At 35.4% G+C, this 22,808-nt stretch overlaps 1 protein-coding gene across 3 annotated transcripts; it reads left to right on the top strand.

Moving 5' to 3' along the window:
* The first annotated feature begins 901 nt into the window (after positions 1-901).
* On the top strand, positions 902-22,123 carry LOC117113023 (T-box transcription factor TBX3-like). 3 transcript variants are annotated; one of them, XM_033256240.1, is made up of 6 exons: positions 902-2,255; positions 5,776-6,055; positions 13,323-13,469; positions 16,751-16,827; positions 19,457-19,587; positions 19,891-22,123. In XM_033256240.1, exons 1-6 carry the CDS (start codon positions 1,894-1,896, stop codon positions 20,751-20,753), a joined length of 1,860 nt encoding a protein of 619 aa, XP_033112131.1. In that variant the 5' UTR covers positions 902-1,893; the 3' UTR covers positions 20,754-22,123. The 3 variants fall into 3 exon arrangements, with proteins under 3 accessions (XP_033112131.1, XP_033112130.1, XP_033112132.1); XM_033256239.1 differs by having other exon boundaries at positions 906-2,255; positions 19,454-19,587; XM_033256241.1 differs by having other exon boundaries at positions 907-2,255; positions 5,776-6,043; positions 19,454-19,587.
* The last annotated feature ends 685 nt before the right edge of the window (positions 22,124-22,808 follow it).

Raw genomic sequence — 22,808 nt, forward strand, 5'->3', positions numbered from 1 at the left:
TACAAAGGCTGTTCACACCTCGCGTGTTTTCCGTGGCGCAGATTAATTATGTTAACACTTTAGCTAGTCAACAACAATTATGCCAGGCTCGTCTTCTGATTGGCTGGAGGTGGAACCAATGTGTGAAGAGTGTCAATCAGGAGTGTAATTATCGATAATAGTCTACTTTCAAACAAACACCCTTGTAATGAGCTCAAACTGAGATACAGCCCGTAGACAGTATTTGATGAACTAGGTAACACCTCTGACCAATCTGGTAGCAGCTTACAGGGACATACGGTAGGCCTATCAGCTTTGGCCAATATTGTGATAGCCGCCAATCGCATGTCCTTGATTCACTTTTGCCATTAATTGTTTACTTATTAATATTTTAACACCAGGTTTGATATTTTCATTTATACAAGAGGTGACAGAACACTGGAGCCGAGGTGCCAACTTTATCACTAAGCTGTTAGATTGATTTGTGAACCATTAACTAGCATAAGTACCAAGTAGCCCGGTGTTCCCTTCCTTACTGCATTTTGTAACAAACCACTCGGCTATTAAATAAAAACAAAACAAAAACACCCGATTCAGTTATCGGTTATCTTAACAACACTCGAGAATTCGCCTAGCTTATTTTAAAAGCTCTCTATGTTATTGAATTAGATCATCATTACCAAAATTGGACGGAAATCCCACAAAACCAAGCTGCGCCATGGGGCTCAATCTATAAGCAACTGAGCATAAGCAACGTTATGTGCACTTAGTGACCGTTGCTATGTTTCCGTTATGCATGTTCCAGGGCGTCGTGGTGTTTTACTGAATGAATAGCAATACTCAGACAGCGGTTATTGTACGACGTCACAGCGCCGGCGCCAGTAGTACTTAAGTATTTGCGTCAAAATGAAGGCGAGAATAGCTAATCACTCTGCGTTAGACCTCGATCATTTTCTCGCTTTTCATTCGACCCGCCTCCAATAGAAGATGTAAATATTACAATGGCCTATTGCTAGGACGAAATTGAAGATCAAAAGGGATAGAAAAATCGGGAGACAGAGCTGTTGCGGGATCAGAGTGCTCTTTTGGGTGACTTCACTGAAGTGTTATCAAGAATTGCTGAAGCATTTGACGTTCAATACATGAGACAAAGAAATTTGTATAATTGACAAAAGGCCAAGAGATTTTAACACCTACTATTACCAAGGTTTAGAACAGGCGCCGCGTAAGACCAAAATCATGTACGCATAATTTATATTATGACGACCGGAAACGAAAATATCAACAAGAATTCTGACGTTTGGTAAAATGTACTGAAGTGGTTATAATGTTTCGTTATCTCCAACAGATAGTTTACATTGATCGTTAAGTTGGTAGCATGTATATTGCAGGCGTCTGATAGCACAGTGCATAGTGAAAGTAGCGGGCGACTTGTTCGTTTGTTGTTTTCACTTCATTGAGTTCGAACTGACTGACTGCAATATTGGTGGCTATTTAATTATGTTTGCATTTTCACGGGATTGATGTGGGTATCTCGTAAACGTTTTCAGCCAGCCGACACCTCTATCTGAGATCGTACATCCCGCGGAGTCTGTGCAAACACGCCTATTGCCGTTCGTTGTGGTTCGTGATTGGCCAGCGAGCGTAAATTGGCCAATCAGGTGACGAGATCACTTCTTATTGCTGTAATAGTATTGCGAGTAAAGGGGAGAGAAGGTTTTAGGCAGTGTGTGTAAATGAATTCGCTGAGTTTACATAGGAAGCTGCAAGAGAACAACTAACGGGGACACAAATCGCTCTCGATGGTAATATAGTACACACCATTGCCAAGTTGAGAAACAGTTAGTGGCTAGGCATTACAGATAGAGGTGATCGTTACAATCACTTCGTATATATAAGTTGTGGAATATCTTGATGAAGCAGTCTTGGCTCTCGGAAACCGGAATGGCTTACGCTCCAATCCTTCCACCTAGGCGAACAGATTTCTCTGTGCAAACTATTTTAACTCAGCCGCAGTTTTTTCCTGGTATGATACCAGGGCATACACATGGCATCCCGAGCCCATCCTCGTTTAGTTTACCTAAGCTTTCGGATTCCCATCACAACCCATTTTCTCATGATTTGTTTACCTCCCAACGACCCTCATTTAGGCCCTTTCCTTGCCTCGAACAACAGGAGAGAGACACTGATGACCCTCAAGTTATGTTGGAAGGAAAAGACCTATGGGATCAATTTCATAAATTTGGAACTGAAATGGTTATAACCAAATCTGGCAGGTAGGTTTCTACATCAGTTTTACTTAATTTTTTTTTAGACATAACATTCTTACGTTTATTCTAACACACTCTCCCTTCAACCTGAATGTATAATTGTAAACTACTTTCATGTATTTAGCTTACAAAATATATAAAGATATTGATAAACTGGTGTTTATAAATGTAAACATTAAAAATAAATTACTGTATGCCAATGTATTCAGTCTATTCTAAAAACTAAGCATACATCATTAAAAATATATTTCTTTAAAGTGTCTTAGATGCAGGATATAATCTTAACAGACTTTTGCTAGTGAAGATAAATAAACCATAAACCTACTGTATTTCTTGTATTAAAGTTGTATGTAGAACGTTAATTTTGAACAGATTTAAGAGAGTCCATAAAAACTGTTTGGTTAATTGAACTTCTCCACAACTAAAATAGTAATAGCCTATATTTCAAGTTAAATATGAAGATGACTGCATTCTAGTGATATGTCTCTTTAAATACTATTACTAACAACAAAGCATTCGTTAGAAGTTCTTTGTCGATTGCCCGTTTTATTTCTCATTTATCTACTTGATCGTTGTGGTTTTTGTCCTTTTGTTATTTATGATTTATCCTAAAGTACAATCACACTAGACCCAGTGTTATTGTGTTATCCGTATTATTGTCGTAGATATTTCGATAGGCTATTCTGTATTTAAAATATTATAGGTAGAAACCGCAAAGAAAGCAGTGTATTCCGTGCGCTAACCGAACCGTGTCCCATGTGACAATTACCTGCTGGAGTGATAGGAACTTGGGCTAGGGTTCCCGTCTAACCAGATACTGTACAGGTGGTTCGGTGTCTAGTCGATTAGTGTCAAAATCATATAGGTAAACTTGATCAAAAACAATTTGGGCAACATCGTAGGACACCTGCTCCGTAATGAAGCACAAGCGTAACACCCAGGCCCATAAAGTCGCCCTGCTTAGCGAAGAAGGACGTCGCCTCCGGCCTAAGAAGTAGTAGTAGTAGGCTTTACTTTATACTATATGTGGCTTGGAGAGGCAGAAAGCTAGGCTAAAATACGATCAATATATAATTTCTAGTGCATTTCTACCGTAGACCTAGAGCATTAACTATTTAGTTGCATAGTAAAGCTATATACAGTAGTACACTATAATGAATGGGCTGTATCTAGATACACAATCTAAACATTGATATAAAATACTTAATTATTGTGTAGGAATTACACGCAAGATCAAGAATTATCCTTTCGTTCAATTCAAAACGTTTAGAAATTATATCTGCACCTCGACAACGAACAATACGTTTTCTATGATATGTTTATATACATATGGTAGGCCTATATATATAATGTGAGATACTGTAGAGTTTGTGTTCTAAGAAGTATACTGTAACCGCCCAGTTTCATTATTTTACATTAAAAGTTGAATTTATATAGTAAATGCCTATACTTTGTATACACACCATTGTGTTTATATTACATAGTATAACTATATATCACTAGTACACCGTATATACCTACATACAAACTGTAAACCTGAAGGCCGTCAGTGTTTGTAACTGTACAGTATTCGAAGCTGGCATTTTAGTTTAAAAGTTAAGTGTGTTGAATTCATGCAATGTAGATTTTTAAGTAATGCTTGTTGATGTTGAGATGATGGAAATAATACACAAGTGCGTTAAAACAGTAGCAATTTCATGCCTGTAATATCAACTATTTAAGGGTTGAAAGATACCCTAATAAATTGTAATTTCAGCATCTCTTTTGTTATTAAGCAAGTGCTTCAGCAATGATACCATCTCATGTAACATGCCATAGTGTTTTATTGATTCTAATATAAATATGTGTAATAATACTCACCAACGGAATTTTCTTCGATTGACTTAGGATATTTGGCCATCATGATGACCTAACTACAGTAGCCATAAAAGTATGCTTACATCAAAAGTCATACTAGATTTAAAGTTTAATACATTTTAATGATACCAGTATTTTTTTAAAATATATTTTGAGAAAAGGTTATTAAATTTGAACTAATATTTTCATATTGTATAAGAAAATATATTCACGTATTAATAACGAGTAGCAATTCAGGTGTCTCAAAAACATTTAACATTAACTTAAATTACTAATATCATTGTATTTCATATAGGCATTGGCCTTAATTTAATGAAGTGAGGAAGGTTGGTTTTTGAATAACAATTTGATACTATAACTTGATCTATTCAAACTGTCAGTCGCACCGTAACTTCATACTGTCAGATATCAAGTAAAGTGAAAAATATGCCAACAGTGTATTCTTATTCGATTCCTTGTTGAGTTAATAAAGCTAAAAAATAAAGATATATGTTTAAAATTTGAATTGCATATCTTTCTGTTTAAGTTATCATCAGCTCATAATTGAAAAATCAGTAAAAATATGTTATCCTTCTCGATTTAGAGACGCACTACTGTTCATATAGCCTATATTATTACTTCCTTGTACTATAATAAGTACATAAAAAATCTGCAAATCGGCGTATTTTCAATCTGTGTATTGTATTGGAAGTTAATCTAGGCCTATAAGCATTAAAAAATGAGCAATTAAGACTTTAAGTTGAATTTTTTTCAGTGGTTACTAGTAGAGTCTCTTAATACATTAAACATCTTGCAATATAGAACTTAATTTACAAATTAAGATATAGGCAATTAATCAATTATTAAAAATAGTATATTACCATTATTTGATGCATAACGATACGCAAGTATAGTAGCAGATTAAATTACCTGGAAAAACAATTAATGTGAGTGATTATTCGTTGTGATTTTTTTTATTCGGTGGCATAGCTGGATTGATTTATTACTATACCAATTACATATCACAGTTTTATTTTGTATTACTAAAATTTGGGCTGACCAATTCCGTCAACAAATTCAACTGAAGTATTTCACTTTTATCTGAAATTGTAATACTGTATCCCAAATCTGAACAAGTTGATTGTCGGTAGAATTTAGGTCATACTGAGGCCTTCCATTGCCCCTGATGAGTAATTCGGTCTACGTTAGTATTGCAGAAAGTTCCTGCCTGACAAACTGTTTATTTTTTTTATCTAATAATTACCTTCCGAATTATTTTATTGGTGCCTATATTTCTGTGTTTTTAATTTATATTATCTTGAACATATTTATGGAATTGGAACCAGTGTTAAAATGAAAATAATTCACGATAGGCCTACGTTCTGTTTGATGGATAAGTGTGTGTGCATTCTAGGATACATCTGTTTCATACACCACACTGTTGATATTATCGTTATGTTAACATGTAAAAAGCATGTTTTTCGGCTTGGTTGCCCTTGTCGACTAAAGTGATACAGTTCTGATATGGTCTGATCATGGAATAAAATCTAAGCGTTGCTTAATATTCATTTTCACTGAATAGGCCTAGACCTAATTCATGATAGTTTTTATATGTGTTTTATATATTATTTAAGTAATAGATACGATATGTTCCTCTTTTGATTCTTTTCATTGTTGTCATTATTTTCAGGCGGATGTTTCCATCCTTCAAGGTGCGTGTATCTGGTTTAGATAAGCGTGCCAAGTATATACTTCTAATGGACATTGTAGCCGCCGACGATTGTCGATATAAATTTCACAATTCCCGATGGATGGTTGCGGGCAAAGCTGATCCAGAAATGCCCAAGAGAATGTATATCCACCCAGATTCCCCCAGCACCGGCGAACAGTGGATGCAGAAAGTTGTCTCGTTCCATAAGCTGAAACTTACAAATAACATATCGGACAAACATGGATTTGTAAGTACTCACGTAAGCGTCTTTTTACATTTTGCTTGGTAGTAGGAAACAATAGAATTCTAAGCAAATTGTTTTGGTGCTGGTAGGCCTGCTTTAGGGCATTTGATGCGTCCTTATAGCCTTGCGATATAAGGGAAGGCATACTGTATATCACGAATACACACCTTAGAAGCGTTGGCTGAGCGCCCGGACGTTGGCATTCGTACGATCGCTATCTATGATCGCCAGCTTACCGGTGCATAAACAAGGCATATACATGCCCGCATATTTGTCTTTTACTTGTTCCATGATACGCTTGTAATTACTCATCAATATGTTCGATTACAAAGTATTGTTATACTTAGTGTGTGTGTAATCTATAGTTATTTTTCTAAAGTGAGTTATCTTGTTTAGCAGTGGTTGGATTTTCTCTCAGTATAGGCTAAAACTGTCTTTTTGAAATCACAGTGTATAAATCGAACACTCGTGTATGAATCAATCATAGTGGGTTTTAATACTCTTGTGATGTTTTTAAAGGCTTAACAATTTTCACTGAATGTGTATTTCATTCGCATAGGGGCCTAAAGAAAATGTAAACGTATTAAATTAACGAATTGTATAATTAGGTTTTGGAATACATACCTTTTCACTCTTTATGATGAACACTTAGTGAAACATTATGTATTTAGGCCTACATCATTTTTAATAATATATTAAAAGAATGCTTTATCTTGCCATGTAGAAAATTGTATGTCATAAATCGTAAATATCTTCAATTTACTGTTTTCGTAAATACTGAAAATACTATAATTTCGTTAAAACCACTCAAAATATAGGCCTTATAAAGCTATCTATGGGCCTAATATGAATGTTGGATAATTATTACTTCATGTTAATGTTTGCAGTTATGTAAGTAACCTAATATGGTTTCTTGTTTCCATGTTAACTGGTTGAGAGATTTAAAAGTAACTTGAGTTGTAATATTATATTATTGTCTAATTTTGTGCGTCGCGTTTATGCACAATTTTCCACGTTGGAAGCGTCTGATTAGGCACGAATGCATTCGGAAGTCAAACACCGTCAGTGAATCGAAACAGTCTTTGAATAGCTATGCTTACCACCTCCTCTTGCCTATAGGTAGCCAACCCTCCACTCAAACTGAGATAGATAAATGAAATTGAGCGAATTTCTCGCACGTTCGCTGCAATCTTAACTAATTTTAACGAAAGCGTCGATCGCGTCAATCGCGTGCATTGATTTGCTGTAACAGGCCTGTAGCACGTATAATCTACCTTATAAAGTGGGTTGTTTTCTTGTAGGATTTAGAGAATTCTCCAGCTCATAAGTCACTGGCTTAGCACGTTGATGAATTGTGATGTTTGGCTGCAGAATTCTGGCTCACTATCTGATCAAAATTGTGACAAAATATCACTCACAATTTGGCGCCGAATCTTATTGAGCGTTTTGATTGACAACGCTAACTTGTATCTAAGCCACAATTTGAAACATAGCGAGTTCACACGAGGTCAAAGAGAGTGCAAACTCGTGCAACATGTGACGCGTTGCAATGCAAATCGCGCGATTAACAAATCTAACATTAAAACATTTATATAGGACACTTAGAAAGTCTTCATGATCGGTCTATTATTGTGCGCAGACAATGTTTATTCGTTGAGCATAATATAATAGAGTGCGAGTTTAATGTTTTGAAATTGAATGTTCAATCGATTGTCAACCAATGTGAAATTGCGTCTATTTGTTAGACAAACGAATACAACACGTTTCGTGTTCTTGATGAAAATGAAACCAATTTTTTTTTGTCATAATAAATATCGACCTTATTTTTTTCTCGACGGGATTAAAGATAACTAATAGTAAGTGTTGTGTCACAAAACCAGAGGTTTATTAATCTCACCGCGCTATAAAATTATGTTTTTATATTCACCATAAAGTACTGTGACACAGTTTCCTGATAGAGAATTAGTGTAGTCTTCTTTCGTGAAGTTCATTTCATCAAAAATTATGTTTCTATCTACATTACATTCAGAACTATGCTTATCCATGAGGAGACATATTCTAGTCTATCATTTACAGATACAAAGCTTAACAACATGTTATTTTATAGTCTGCTTTTCAAGTCTTGTTCTTGGTTAGCAGAATAAATGTTCGATTTACCGCGGAAATCAGCTTGGATTAAGCAGCTCTGTACCATCGCAATTCTAAATCGTTTTTATCATAAACTTCAGAATGAACGTTGATAAGCACAATTCATTTACACTTAGCTGTGCCGTTCGCGATGTCATTTTCAGTTTGGCGAGGCTGTGAAGTGATGTCTTCGAGCCTAATAACATGATCATTTTGTCACTATGTAGCATGCTTCGAAAAGTTAACCGAGAGTGTTAGCGCCGCCTGGCCAAGCACGATAGCTGGCGCCAGCCAGTGTTAAATTTCGAAGTGTTCAAGAGGATAATACGCTTAGAATAAAAGAACCCATTTGTTTGCTCAATATGGTTAAGAAGATTGCCTCTAAGTACGTTTGGTTTCACAAGTAGGCTAGATCCCTTAACACTTAAAACAAAAGTTAAAAAAATAAATAAAATAGTGCGCGGAACAACGTGCAGCGACATCGTGAGAATGGCCTGAGGCAAAGTTATCGCACTCTAGTCTAATTATAAACGGGTCCTAATGGTCTCGAGATTTACTAAAATAACAGCAAACCTACCGTCCTTTTGCTAGATTTAAGAACAATTTTCTTTGAATAAACTTATTATAACAATATGTATTAGCGTTCAAAGTCTGTTTTCGTTAAAACCTTTCAGTCTTTTACACAAAATTATAGAATTTCGTAAAAATCGTAGATTCCACTTAATTGTGTGAAATTGTCACCGAGTGCAGCAAACTTTTGTATTGATAATAATGCTAATTTTTATTTGATTTGATTTATAAATTAAACTCTTTGTCATTTTTTGACATTGCAACCATTACTTTTCATTCGTTTAAAAAAGTTACACGATTACGTTGATCTCTTTTTGTTGACGCGGAGTTCAAGTCCTAAAACTTCAAATAATTCCTCGATCAATTATCTCATATTTTACCCACACTTAGCCTTTGTTCATTTTGATGCAATATAGCGAATCTATTCTTTATTATGTTACCATAATGTTCGAGACACTATCATCAGTCAAATTACTTCGCCATTTTCTCGAAGTCGGGGTGCGCTTATGTTTACGTATTTCGTGTCGTTAACAAGCAAAACGCAATCTGTTTAGAAACATACTATTAGTAATTAATCATAGTTTTTTTAATTGGACATGAACATGGGTAATTGATTAATTCACCTAGAGTTAAGAACGTCAGCAACCGGGCACATTCTGCGTTACGTCGCACACCAGGTACGGAGTCTTTGTTGATAAACTGCCGTTGGACATCACCATAAACTCCGTCAATTTGGCTAATATCTTACCAAGAAACTTGTATAACATATGAATTAACAAGTAAACTGTTTACTCCGGTTCGTGCTATGTCTTAATACAGGCTAATAATGAACGCCCGTTACAATCTGTTTCGTAGTTTACATTGTGAAAAATGGCACAAAATTTGTTTAGAATTCGAACGTGTTGGTCGCATTGTTATGCATATCTGAATTAAGAATCACTTATAGTGAAATAGTCCAAATGGCGATCAAACTGCGACTCGGCCAGGTGTTAAATTTATAATAATTTGAGTCGAGTGTCGGTGGATGAAGAATGATAACAGTACTGAATTGAATTGGTTTAAGTTTCAGTTTTATTACTGCCGCATTAAGTTTAAAAGGAATCACACTTAACACGGGTGGATACACTTCTGTGCAACGATATTGTCTAGAACTTCATCGTTTTTGTTAACTTAAAAATTATTATTTTCATTTTTTGTATATTCATTTTATTGAAGATATATTTATCTCCTGGGTGTCAACTTGTTAAGAAAAGTACATCGTGTTTTTAATACAATGTCTTTTCAGCAATATGCAGACATCAATAATCGGCTGGTATTGTTGGAAATGAGCTTTTGAAATTTTCTTTTCATAGCGGGAAACTCACTTGTAAATTGGCGCAATTATAAGCGACAACAGACAATTTCGATTGAATATTGGCCGCTGATGCTTGTATTTAGATGACTAACTTCACTTGCCTCCTTTCAGACACAGAATGGCCCAAGGCGATTCCAAATAATCGCACAGTAGTTCAGATATAAAACAAGATCTTATTAGAAAGACAAACCGATTCTTCTTTACTCATCATCTACGTAATGATATATAAATATATATATATATATATATATAATATATTATACTGCCCTTGTATCACATGTGTTATTTATGCTGAAATCAATGTACTGAATACTTAAAAATAAACAGTAAAGTAGACATCTCCGCGAGTAATATATAACATAAATTTGGTCATTTGGCTGACCAAGTCTTCCGTTCATTTCACAACGAAATATCGTGAACTGAGACAATTTAATAAATATGCACGAGTCGAAAATTTGGCTTATCACTTATATTTGCTAAAATTTACGTGGCTAATGATGTATGCTATATCTGACGCTACGAAGCATCGAATGCAAGTTATCTATTGAGCATTTTATTATGCGATTAGTATACAGTTCATTCTATCTATTTTTGCAATGATAATGATGAAGCATGGATATTATGGTTCGTAGTCAGTCGAAAGTACAAGAAGGTCGTTTGTTCGCGGGGTTAAACATTTCGAGGTGATGGACTTTTTACGACTGTCGTACTTGTCGGAGGTGGTCCACCCTTATTATTACCAATCTGTTTATGAATTTATCAACACGTTTTCCTGCTTTTATTTCATACGCTCACGAGAGTTATATGATTATATAGTCTCTTACCATGTTGATAATCATCGGTTTATATCTTTATAACTCTCCAATTATTTTCAAAAGTAAACACGAGGTGATATAAAGAGCAATAGTTAATCGCACCTTTTGCCGTAAATGTTTTGATAACGCCGCTGTATTGCCCGTAATGCGCCAAGTTCAAGAGCCTATAATATGTCCCCGTTGAAGTAAAATACCGCTATATCAGGCATTAGTTGTAAATTAACTTTTCGGTTAACATTCGGCATAGACTTACGTGTTGGAATTCTCGGGTAGATTTATTTTAGTAACTTTATGTGTGTATGCGGCTGGAAGACACATGATGAGTTCAAAACCTTTCAGATGACATAAGGTACAATGAGTGTCATTCGTAAAGGTCAAATGTCATTCACAAAATGTCGTAATTGTTATCGAAAATTGAAAATTTTAAGTTCAAATTGATTTTCTTTCTTTAAAACGTGATTATATTATAGGCTTTGACTTGAGTGTTGAGATGTTCGGGCCTCAAAATTTACGGGTAGTGGCCTCGGATAACGAAGTAAATCGTCTCTTCTCACCGAAGTTTGCCTTACTCATTAAGAGGTTTTGCCTATTAATTTCCTCATTTAATTCCCACTAACCGTCAAGTTTCTGTTGCGCCATACAGGAGGCCAGGAGGCCTTGTGTCGTCACGTGATTTAGTGACAGACAGCAAATATTCATTCAGATTCAATTAGCACTAAAAATACGACAGTTAGGCCTGCCCATGAAGTCCATTCGATAGGCCTCTTTCCCAATGCTCCATAATTGGGGATGTTTCTGCCACTTTGAGCAAGTCCTAATGCTAGGCCGCGTGTGAACAACATCTCAGATTGACTGGTCCCCAGTGTGTTTGCCTAATCCACGACGCTACAGTGATAATTGAAGGTTTGCCTGTATGAGATGTACAGCCTAATTGTCAATCATTTTAAGTCAATTTCAGAATACAACTTAGAAATCAATTTGTTAACATTAATTCAAATAATCGAGTACTTCTTTTTGATGAGTTCAGATTAATAGAAAGCGAGACAGAGATTGTGTTAGGACATCTGAAGTAAACTAAGAGCCACGTCATTAGGAACGCTTTGAGTTTATTAGATGAAGATAATAATATTATGATCCGTAACAGTCTTATTATATAAGCCATTCTTAACCAATTAAGCACCGATTCACCAACTGCTCGGGTTAATGCTAACATATAATTTGTCTTGTCTAATTTTACAATGCTCCAGGTACAATTTTGGCATTGTTTAATACTTAAGTAAATACAGTAAAGTATTCGAAAATTTGTTGGAATAATTTAGGTCCATAATCTAGAGAATTGACCTGGTTGTTGACGTTTTCTGATGAACTGATGATTTTTTTTTCACTTCTTGATCAATACCTTCTCTGGCTAGGATCATTTAACGGTTTAATTTTCAAACTTAATAAAAGCCTAAAGTTCGTTAATTTCAGGAAAAAACTTAACGAACGACAAGAAATTTCTCGTCTCGGCTTTCCTGTATGTTCAGGAGGCATAGCAACTGCTTAGCGACAGAACCGTTATGCCGGTGCGCTTTTATTGCCCAGCCCCGTCCCATCCGAAGCCCTTGGGACCATGAGCGGATGTGGACTGGCCTGAAAGCCTGTCATTGCCCACCTAACCTGCTGCTTAATATATCTCATCACTCACTCCATCTGTCATCAAATGGTCTGAAAATGGAAGACAGTGGTAGAGAATTTTGAAGGTTCATAGTTTTGTTTTTAGAGATTATTATAATAGGTCATGGGAGTTCCCGTATGGATGTTTCTTCAAATCTGCAGCATACCACGCATCGTAATGCATGTTCAGGCCAGGTCGATTAGGCCTACTATAACATTATTGAAAGGTGTTCATGCGGACTTTGATAGCTTATTTTCAACATTGTTTTGTGCTGAGTAGGCCTATATAGGTCGATGAACATAAATCCTGATGCCCTTCGTACAGCAGAAGTACAGCATACCGTACATCAACATACTCCGCCGATACGCTGTGATTTGTGTTTTTTTTTAGAAATAGATTTCAGAATGATATCTAAAAATAATTTGTTGACGACAAACGTCTCTTGCCTTTTAAAGTACCACGTAACTACACTATAGACCTATACTGTTATAGTATAAAGACATTTCCAAAGCAAATAGATATTTACAATCACTTTAATTAAGTCCTGCCTCCGTATTGTTAATCGTTACAGGCAATGATTAATAATTTCATGCGTAAAACTTCGATTTATGAACTTCATTAGAGAAAATATGGTGATAACATAATATGTTGATTGAACATTTTAATGCCAAAATATGAAATTTTCTTGAATAATTATACTAATTGATTAATTAAGCGAAACCATATGGTAACCGATTATATTACATGTTGTTTTTACAGACAATATTAAATTCGATGCATAAGTACCAGCCTCGTTTTCATATTGTCAAAGCCAACGACATTCTGAAGTTGCCGTGGAGTCAATTCCGTACATTCGTCTTCAGGGAAACGGAATTTATAGCAGTCACTGCCTACCAAAATGAAAAGGTATGTAGACCGATTTTTTTTTTCTCGAAGTGTTACATCGGCGCCTCGGTTGATTTAATGAGAGCGTCATTCATTACTGGGTCTGATTTTTATATGGAACAAAAACAAGGGGAAGAAAAAAACGATGAAATTAACCTTAAGGTGCGAGGCCGTGATTCATGTGCAGTAGCGGCAACTCGCATTGTTGCACTTACAACATAATGACCTACAAAAGCACATCTTAATTCTGTCAACTAGTCTATGTCGAGTAGCAGAAGGTTTGTCTGCATCTGTTTTTATCGATCCGTCATGTAAACCACCTCGTTGCTGCTCCTCCGTGCCATCTGTAGGCCTATCTTCCTATCAACTTCAGTCTCATCTTCCAGGGTAAAATAGGGCATTGGCGAAAAAGTAGGCCTACAGATTCCCGACGTATATGAGATTATAAAGTATGTAATAAACCGTTGTGATTCCAGGGTTAGCGATAAATTAATTGACGGGATAGTTCGATTTGAAATCACTTTATTAAATTCCTGGGAATTGGATACACGGTGACGTAGTCTCGATGGACCTATCAAGTACACGGAGTAAACACGATACCAAGTTATGCGTGGTAATTCGGAACACCTCTCGTCGTGGCTCTACGCCACGTAGGTTTGCCATCATCCCGTGACCGACAGACAATCACGGTGTTTAATTTACGCCGGGGCGCTCTAGGTCAAGAAAATGTTCAATTTACCAAACAAATTCAATCCCGGTTCCTTTTATTGGCAGCCATCTTTGATTCAACGATTTATCGAAGCAGTAATTTCACGCGAAAGTGCACTCGCCCCCCACAACAACCTGCTTGATTGGGCGTGGGAACAAACAAAATACCAACACGTCATTTGCAAACGATGGCCCTCACTGCCCAGACGATATTTCATTGATTATAAATTATATGTGCATTTATTTTGACAGTTTCAGCAAGATCAGATGACACAATAATTACGCAACAACGTAGAAATTATAATTTATAATTTATTCGCTATTTCAACATCATACTGCAAAGATAATAATGTTATTAAATAATTTTATCACCACATCAAAAGTTCCATGCGACATCTGAAAAAATATCATTTTAAGGGTGACGTATCATATATTCTTAGTAATATGGGGTGGAGAGAACTTAGTTGCTTAATCAGTGAAAACTTCCTGATCACGAGTAGGGCTATGTGAACTCAACCTTTCCCCCCTTGTGTTTCTAATTCACTTTGTTAAGAATAGACGAATCGCAGGTCGGGGTGATGTGATTACATTAAATAAACCACGTTAGTCTAAAAAATATATTCACAACTGATCCAACATGCTCTTATTTAAGAACAATATCAAATTAATTTAATCGTTTCTACGTGTTTAGATGGTCTAATTTTTAATACACAATCCAGCTACTAATATCGCCTGTGCTCACGTACTAATTAACAGTATAATAAACCGTATTGGCTGCTGATATTTTCGTCAAGGATGTGCAGGGTTCGTTCACATAAAAGGGACTTATTTTTATATCATTAACCCGTATTTCGCTTTCTTTTTATCTCGCTTAAGTCTTTTTGATAAAAGTTGCAATTAATATAATATTAAGAATCGATGCTAGAGAAACAGAGAAAATTACACACCCAACACCAGATAAATAATGACACAGTTCGGAGTTTGGTAAATTGTCACTGGGCTATGATTTAAATCAAGGATGATTCTTGTAGGTTTTTTTTTTCCACAAAATGAGATTGGGATATTTTTGCTTGTTCTAAATTCATACAATGTTAGCCGTGAAGCTAACAATTTTCTGATGCATTGTGCAATCGATCAAATAAAAGTATGTGCAGGCATATTAACCCATGGGCTAAAGTTCAAACTTTCGAAGTATTTTTTTTTCCAGAAGATATTTATTCTTGTAATACACACATCGATCGTGGTAACTGTTTGCTTTCGTATGTTCTCAAAATGCACAGTCTTAATCTGACTCATTGATATCCCTCTATCGGATTGCTAGTTAAGCAAGTAGAATTAATATTGCGATTCAGTTGTTATAATTACAGACATCGTAAACACGCGATTATGTGGCAAAGAGCATTAGATAGCTGAGTATAATTGGTAATTTTTATTTTTCAAGATAAATATTATCCAAACAAACTCATTATTAAATCCACGCAAATCAGATAATGGAGTGATAGGTAATAATAGGCTACTCGTGCGACCATTTTTAGTGGAGATTTTTAATTCCGATCCGTCTTCTGCTTCCCGGGTAACTCTGGCGCCTAACTTGCTTGGTTTTCAATCTTCATGTAAATAGGCGGGAAGTAACTGGCAAATAGTATATCGTCTACAAATTACATATGAATGGTCAATGGTCCTTCAGTAAAGGCAATAATGTCGCCATATTTACTTTACTTAGTTGATTGTATCTTAATTTTCTTGAGTTGTGGGATTTGAGATTTGTAGATTGCGTCCCCTCGAAGACCGCACTATCGCCTCAAGTGGGGTTTTTAATAACCCTGGCTGAAATGACAGCCACTGCTCATGAATATTCATGATATTATGTTCTAACAAGTAGCAGTGAAGTGGTTTCAGGGGGATTTATTATATAATTCACTATATACTTAGCATCGCTGAAGAGGGAATCAAGTGATGTGGGTTAAATGACATGTCGGGAGTTAAACGGTTGCAAAAGACCGAATGCGAGACTCAATACTAAAGCATATCGATTCTAATTAAAAACAAATTTATTTATGCGTATTTGAGTCCTTAAGATTTACAATTTAATGTGTTTTACAATTAATTATACTTCGGCCATATCTGTTATTAGTAAACGAACCAAACAAAGAGAAGTCGTTAAACTGTAAGTGCATTTAATATCCATGTTCAAATATTGACTTCGGATTTCCTCAATTGGAAATAATTTGTGCTATTGAAATGAAATATTAAAATAAACCAAGGCGGATTTCACCTTTAAAAATGTAATTGAGAAAGATAAATTCTTATTAGGGAAAATTACCCTAGAAGGTAAACCATTCATATTGTCCAAGAGTAAAGGCCGATTTTTACTGGACGCAGTAACCAGAAACGCTATAGAGCGTTTAAACCACACTAGATTTTATTCTTTTCTACAGTGTCCAGTAAAAATTGGTTTAACAGTTGGAAATTTTGAACAACTAAAACTCAGATTGTTATTCAGAAGTTCGTTGACTGACCTATAGTGTTAAGAAGAACTTTTTTTTCTTCAAAAAAATGATAATGACATGTTTGCCTCTTTTTTTTATTTACAGATAACTCAGTTAAAAATCGATCATAATCCATTTGCGAAAGGTTTCCGGGACCAGGGATCCGGTAAAAGAGAGAAACGGTAAATAGAAAATACTCTTTATTTTGGTTTTGAATTCCAACTAAACAGAAAATGTGATGTTCGTATTTGTACTACAGTATGTGGTTCTAAGCGCACTCGGAGGTTTAAGAATTTGGTCGACTAAATCACAGTTTCTAATTAGGCCTACTTAAGGCTGCATAACACAGGAGAATAATTCCTGCGTGGTTAAATTCGAAAGATTTCGCAAGCTTACACGATATTCAATCTGGTCTTGCGATATCCACAAAAGGCGTGAAGAGTCCTCTCCTGAGCTGTTACTATTTGTGGCACTTAAGACACTAGAATATATTCTTTATAGATCTCATTTATATTTCATGAACGATGATTTCTTTTGATCGCGCTGTTATTGTTATGGCTTACGGCTGCGATGAGTGATACAGGGCTTGCGGGCAGAATAGTTGTCTGCCGTAGGCTGCCACTTCCTACATCATGATCAAGGCGGGTAATACGCTGTTCGTGCCTTTTTTGTGGATTGTTCTTCTGTAAGCGTGAATTGAATGAATGGCTTCTCGCTTCGTCGTTTTCTCGACGATTCAGCCTAATCGAGGTTGTCATAATGTTAATTCTGCTCTCCGTTCGAGAGATGACAAATTGGTTGAAAATAAGAGATAGACACAATGTTGTTTTTAACTGAACACTAAGTGGAGAGTCGTCTTATAAGCGACCTTAACATGACATTTAAAACGTTTCCCTCGAATAATAACATTTAAAAAACATCGCCGTCTTGTTCAATTGGATTTTTAAGGCTCTATTTATATCAATGATGATAGAGAGGCAGCGTTACTGAAGATAAATCGTCATCATTTATTAACGTTATCTGTTACTTTAACGATACGATAACAATTGGTGCTTCAGAAGTTAGAAAAATAGGAAATATGAACCGTTCAAACAGTTATTAGGTTAAATACAAATACTACAAATTTTAACAAATAACAAAATTTATAAAAATACATATTACCTTTAAGTACAAATACTAATAATATTAGAAAATTATAAATAATAACGATATTTGGTTGAATATAAGTATAAACAATTTTTAGCTGTATCAAAAATTACCCTACTGCAAATATTAAAATAACTATAAGGCATAAAGTTGTAAATACAAATTTTATAAATATAAAAAATACGAATAAGCTATTAACGAATATTTGATTAAAGCTCACTTTCAAAGAATATGTACTCAATTATTAATATAAGCACTCCTTCCGATTATCAGAAAAAATATGAATATTGTTGATTGCAAAGAGAAATTAACGAAGACCACACAATATGTGGCCTATTATAAACAGGTGTTGGCGGTACCCTCTCAAAAAGAATGCTAGTGAATTTATTTAGCCTAACCTCAGCGTTGTACTTTTAGTTAATGGATAAATCGATGGGAAATAACAGACAAATTATCACGTTTACTGCCCAGAACGACCCTCTTCTATACTTCTTCCTCCGTGTTCATTTGTAAGGCACAGTAACGCTACACAATTAAAAAAAAGGACAACGAACGTTTTGCGGGTGTGATTTGGGGGCAGATAATATACAGTCATTCATGTTTTTTAATACCGAGGTGTTCGTTTATCTAAAGATTTCAGCAAGTATAAGTAAGGTATTGTCGTGGAGGCGATCGAGCGAGACTGAAACTTGTGTAAAAGGTCTTTAACCTCGTGTCTATTTTTCTAGTATCTTTTTTCCTCAAATGTCAATACGAAATGTAATTTGTGAATTTCCTTTTGAGAAGAGTTTGCTATGATAAAGACTGAATAGTGACAATTCTGAGTCTGTTGCTTTTGTGTCATTAATAATTAGCACGGAGTACGAGTCTGTGATCTGTGAAAAAATGCATTACTTACGAATCCTGGATATTATTATTATTGCTAAGGATATTTCATTTGAAATGGACTGTACTCTTAATCGCACCAAACGGTTCCAGGCCTAGTCAAATACTTAATGAACCTATCGAATAGAAGAACTGTCAAAAAGCAAATTTGCCATGATTTGTTTGTTAATTCTAAAACGTCCCTTGTGTCAGATTTAATCACGAACGCTATTAAGAACGAGGGGGTGCGTAGTGTTCCCCACATTTGCAGTTTTCTTTAGCGTCTGTTTGAATTTCATTAGAAAAATCAATGAACAGCGCTGTAATCATGTCAGGATTTCATTGTGGGTATCGGTGGTTTTGCTACTGGCCCCAGGGTCTTGTAAATCTCGGAGTACATAAAACTAACAATAACGAAAATGGTATTGTCTAGAGAGGGATGTTTTCATCGCGTTAGCTACTAAATGCGTTTAATTCCACTATTGTGCTTGATAATGACGTATAGTTAAAATTGTATTATCAACATCAAGTTAGAGACACTTAGCTAGCTTCAGTTGATTACGCGTTCGCTACTGCCACTAATGAGTTAGAGAATAGCGATAAAATACGCCCAATTGAAAATTATAGACAAGTATAACGATGAGTAATTATCTATCTTTCATTATTAAACTCCTTGCGGACAGACTAAGGCGGCGCAACCTTGCCTGGTCTGTTTTTTTCTAAATCACGAGTTATTTATGATTTGTTACGGAATTACTGTTGTATTAAATGTATTAATATGTTGTTTCTTTGTTTCAGAAGGTATCAGTCGTCTGGGTTTGATATGGATTCCAGAGACCCACAAGATGGTGAAAGTGATACAGAACCGGAAACTTCCGAAGTTAGTACGACGAGTAACGAACGTCACGACGAGCCAGTAAAACACACTCCAGGTATGTGAAATTTGAAACTCGTAAAATGTGTATGATACAATTAAAAACGATGCAACTATTGAAACATATAACGGGCCTATTATTATTATTATTATTATTATTATTATTATTATTATTATTATTATTATTATTATTAATAATAATAATACTGTAATAAAAATATTGAAAACAACAAATAATATAATAGTGAATTATTAGTCGTTAATGACATTAAATAATTCCTACTAGTCAGTAATGATATTAAATGATAATTATAATTTTAAAATCTCTTATTTATCGATATTTATTATCTTTTATTTGCAGAAGGAATCACAATCGAACACCATAATAGGAAACACGAAGAAACGAGAACAGAACAAATAAATGAAAAATGCCATCAAACAACAAACATTAAAGATACAGAAATGCACGAAGTCACGAAAGATGATGATGAAAAGTCAGAGAAAAATGACAAAGATGATGAACCAGAAAAACAAACGAAAATATCTAATGAAGAAGAACGCAATTGTAGCAGTTCTAAAGACTCTAAACGAGCAGAAATTAAACGACCGTTTTTAGATGACGACTCTAGCACGGTTAGTTCGCGGCGAAATTTATTTCAGCCTCCACACTCTTCTCAACATTCAGGAATGGCACCTTTCTACGCAGGTGCGCACCCTCTGTTTCTTCACCATCCGATGGGTTTGGGAGCTGGAAATGTTCCAGGACTCGGAAACATGGCACATTTGTTACCTTTCGTGCCAACATCACTTGGACACTCACATGCACCTCATCCTTGCTTAGATCCGCAATTTGCCTTTAACGCTCAAAGCCAACTTGGTCTATACTCGGATCCTACGCTAGGCTCGGCTTACGCAGGAAATCCCTGCGCTGGTGCAATAATAAACAGTCCAAGATTCCGATTTTCTCCATACCCGCTTGGACTCGGTGCAAGTATGCCATCGTCAATTAGCCCATTGGCAACATCATTAGCCTACGAGAATATTTTGCGATCAACAAGCATTGCTGCTGGACATTTAGGAATCGGCTCGTCTTCGCCGATATCGAGTAATTCAAGCACATCAAACCTCACACCCTCAGCATTGAGCTCAGCAACAAATGAACTACAGAGCATTCAGAAAATGGTTAGTGGACTTGAGAAACGAGAAGTTGTAACTCCAAAATAAAAATAATTAAAAAAAAGAAAATGGTTACATTTTCCATACGCTATAAGCTACAACTCATGAGCACACGTGTCAAGAGGTCAGCCAGCGGGACGTGGCAGTTGTCGTCTGCTGGCTCGGCCAAGTCAGTGCCGTACGTCGTACACTTCAGTTTCAAATGGTGCTAGGAAAATACTAATTACAGTACAAGAGAGGGATCGTCATAACATTGATATTTGATTATGCTTAATGCTCAAGTTGTGACGTATCATCCTTTGTCGTAATTAGTTGGTTTGGGTACAAAAATGATGACGTAATGTCTTATTAGACTTTAGTGATAACTTTTTGTGCTAAATGAGAGTAATATTTAAGTAAATGAAACTGTTGATTTTAGTAAAGAATATTATATGAGTGACGTAATTGGTGATTGGAGTGAATTCTTATGAATGAGCTAAAAAAAACAAAGATCGAATTGTGTTCGGTTTTGTTAAACTAGATGTGTTGATTTAACGTCTGTTGATGAGTCAGCTACAGCAACAAACCTGTGCAATTGATAATTTTTTAAATATATGTTTGTAGTCAAAGAAACTTTTGGTAGGACAAAATGACAGGATCGTCGTAGAATTGTATCGGGTCATAACAACGATGCATTCAGAAAACAACTAAAGGTGTCGTCACGCTCAGATTCAATTTTTATGCGTCAGCCGTAAGGTGGCGCTTGTGTTAATCCACACGGCGCTGTTAAGACGAGTTGTCGACCTCCCTCCGCCAACCAGTTTGTGTCCAATCATAAAAGCTGTATATACTTTAAGATGAATATTTATGTATTGTTCTTGTACTATAGTAAGCAAAACTAAACAGACCTATTTATACGAAAAAAAACAAACAACAAAGATTAGCTTAACCATTTTTGTAGAAAAACTACGAATACAATGGTATTATCTCTCAACACACTATAAAGACGACTCTTTTACAGAGGACTAGAATAGGCCTAACTTTGTCATGACGTAAAGTACGTTGTTTTAAGGTACGTCACTTCTGTTTGATGACGTCATCACTCACTGTGCACATTTTCACTGGGATTTGAAGTATCGTTTTCAATATTTCTTATGGAAGACGTTACTTTTACATCGTGTCTATTATAGTGAACCTAATGTTGGACCTTTCAAACAAAATAATTGTGTTCCAATTTATATAAATGCATATTATTTTTTTCTCCCAATGGCTCATATTTTTTTCTGCCTCCTATTATTTCAATTATCGCTAACTTTATGTCAGATATTTGTTTTATTATTGGAGATTTTTAATAGCTCCTTACAGAAAATGTTTTTAAATAAAAAAGAGCTCTGAAATGGTTATATTCTCATTAAAATGAGGTTATATTATAAAAATAACTTATATTGTGTTTGTTTTTCATTGAATAGTGTTAATTTTGTACCCATCTAAATACTTGATTTTGGGCTGTAATATCAACAATACTATTCGCAATATCCATAACATATTGCATAAACATGGAAGGACTATTTGGACAGTATAATGTTTAGGTATAAAAATACGACTATAAGTAAAAATATAACAACAGGGGCGGATCCAGAAATGTCCAAAAGGGGAGAAACGGAATGGGGAGGGGGATGAAAGTGGGGCCGATCGAGATAATACTACCCTAGGGTGTCCGGGAGCATGCCCCCGCGAAATTGTTGTGTTCTATGGCGCCCGAAAATAAAAGTGTGGGGCGGGGGGGGGGACGGGAAGTCCGCGCCTGAAAATGGACGTACTTGATTAGAGCATGGAGGTAATATACCTCCATGGTTGTAGTATGTTTATTCCTGATTATACATATATTTCTACATGAAACTATAGTACAAAATAATGATTATATTTGATATACATTAATGATGCTTGCATCATCACACACCATGGTGCTTTTTGATCTTTTATCTATGTATCTTTCAATTTATTCTTCTTATTCTCTTTTATTCAACGCCTTGCAAATTGCGCTATAAATACATTTCTATATTATAATTACACACAAATATATATATATATATAGTTATATATTTATAGTTTTATATATATACA

Source organism: Anneissia japonica, unplaced genomic scaffold (assembly GCF_011630105.1).
Source record: "Anneissia japonica isolate Jap-2015-1 unplaced genomic scaffold, ASM1163010v1 scaffold288039_len1115542_cov189, whole genome shotgun sequence".
NCBI lineage: Eukaryota > Metazoa > Echinodermata > Crinoidea > Comatulida > Comatulidae > Anneissia > Anneissia japonica.

Bases quoted from the DNA above. Each gene is read 5' to 3' on its own strand.
- LOC117113023 (XM_033256239.1), top strand. From the start codon at position 1,894: ATGAAGCAGTCTTGGCTCTCGGAAACCGGAATGGCTTACGCTCCAATC. The intron at 16,828-19,453 runs GTAAATAGAAAA...TCTTTGTTTCAG, and splicing joins TCCGGTAAAAGAGAGAAACG to AAGGTATCAGTCGTCTGGGT. The intron at 19,588-19,890 runs GTATGTGAAATT...TTTTATTTGCAG, and splicing joins GCCAGTAAAACACACTCCAG to AAGGAATCACAATCGAACAC.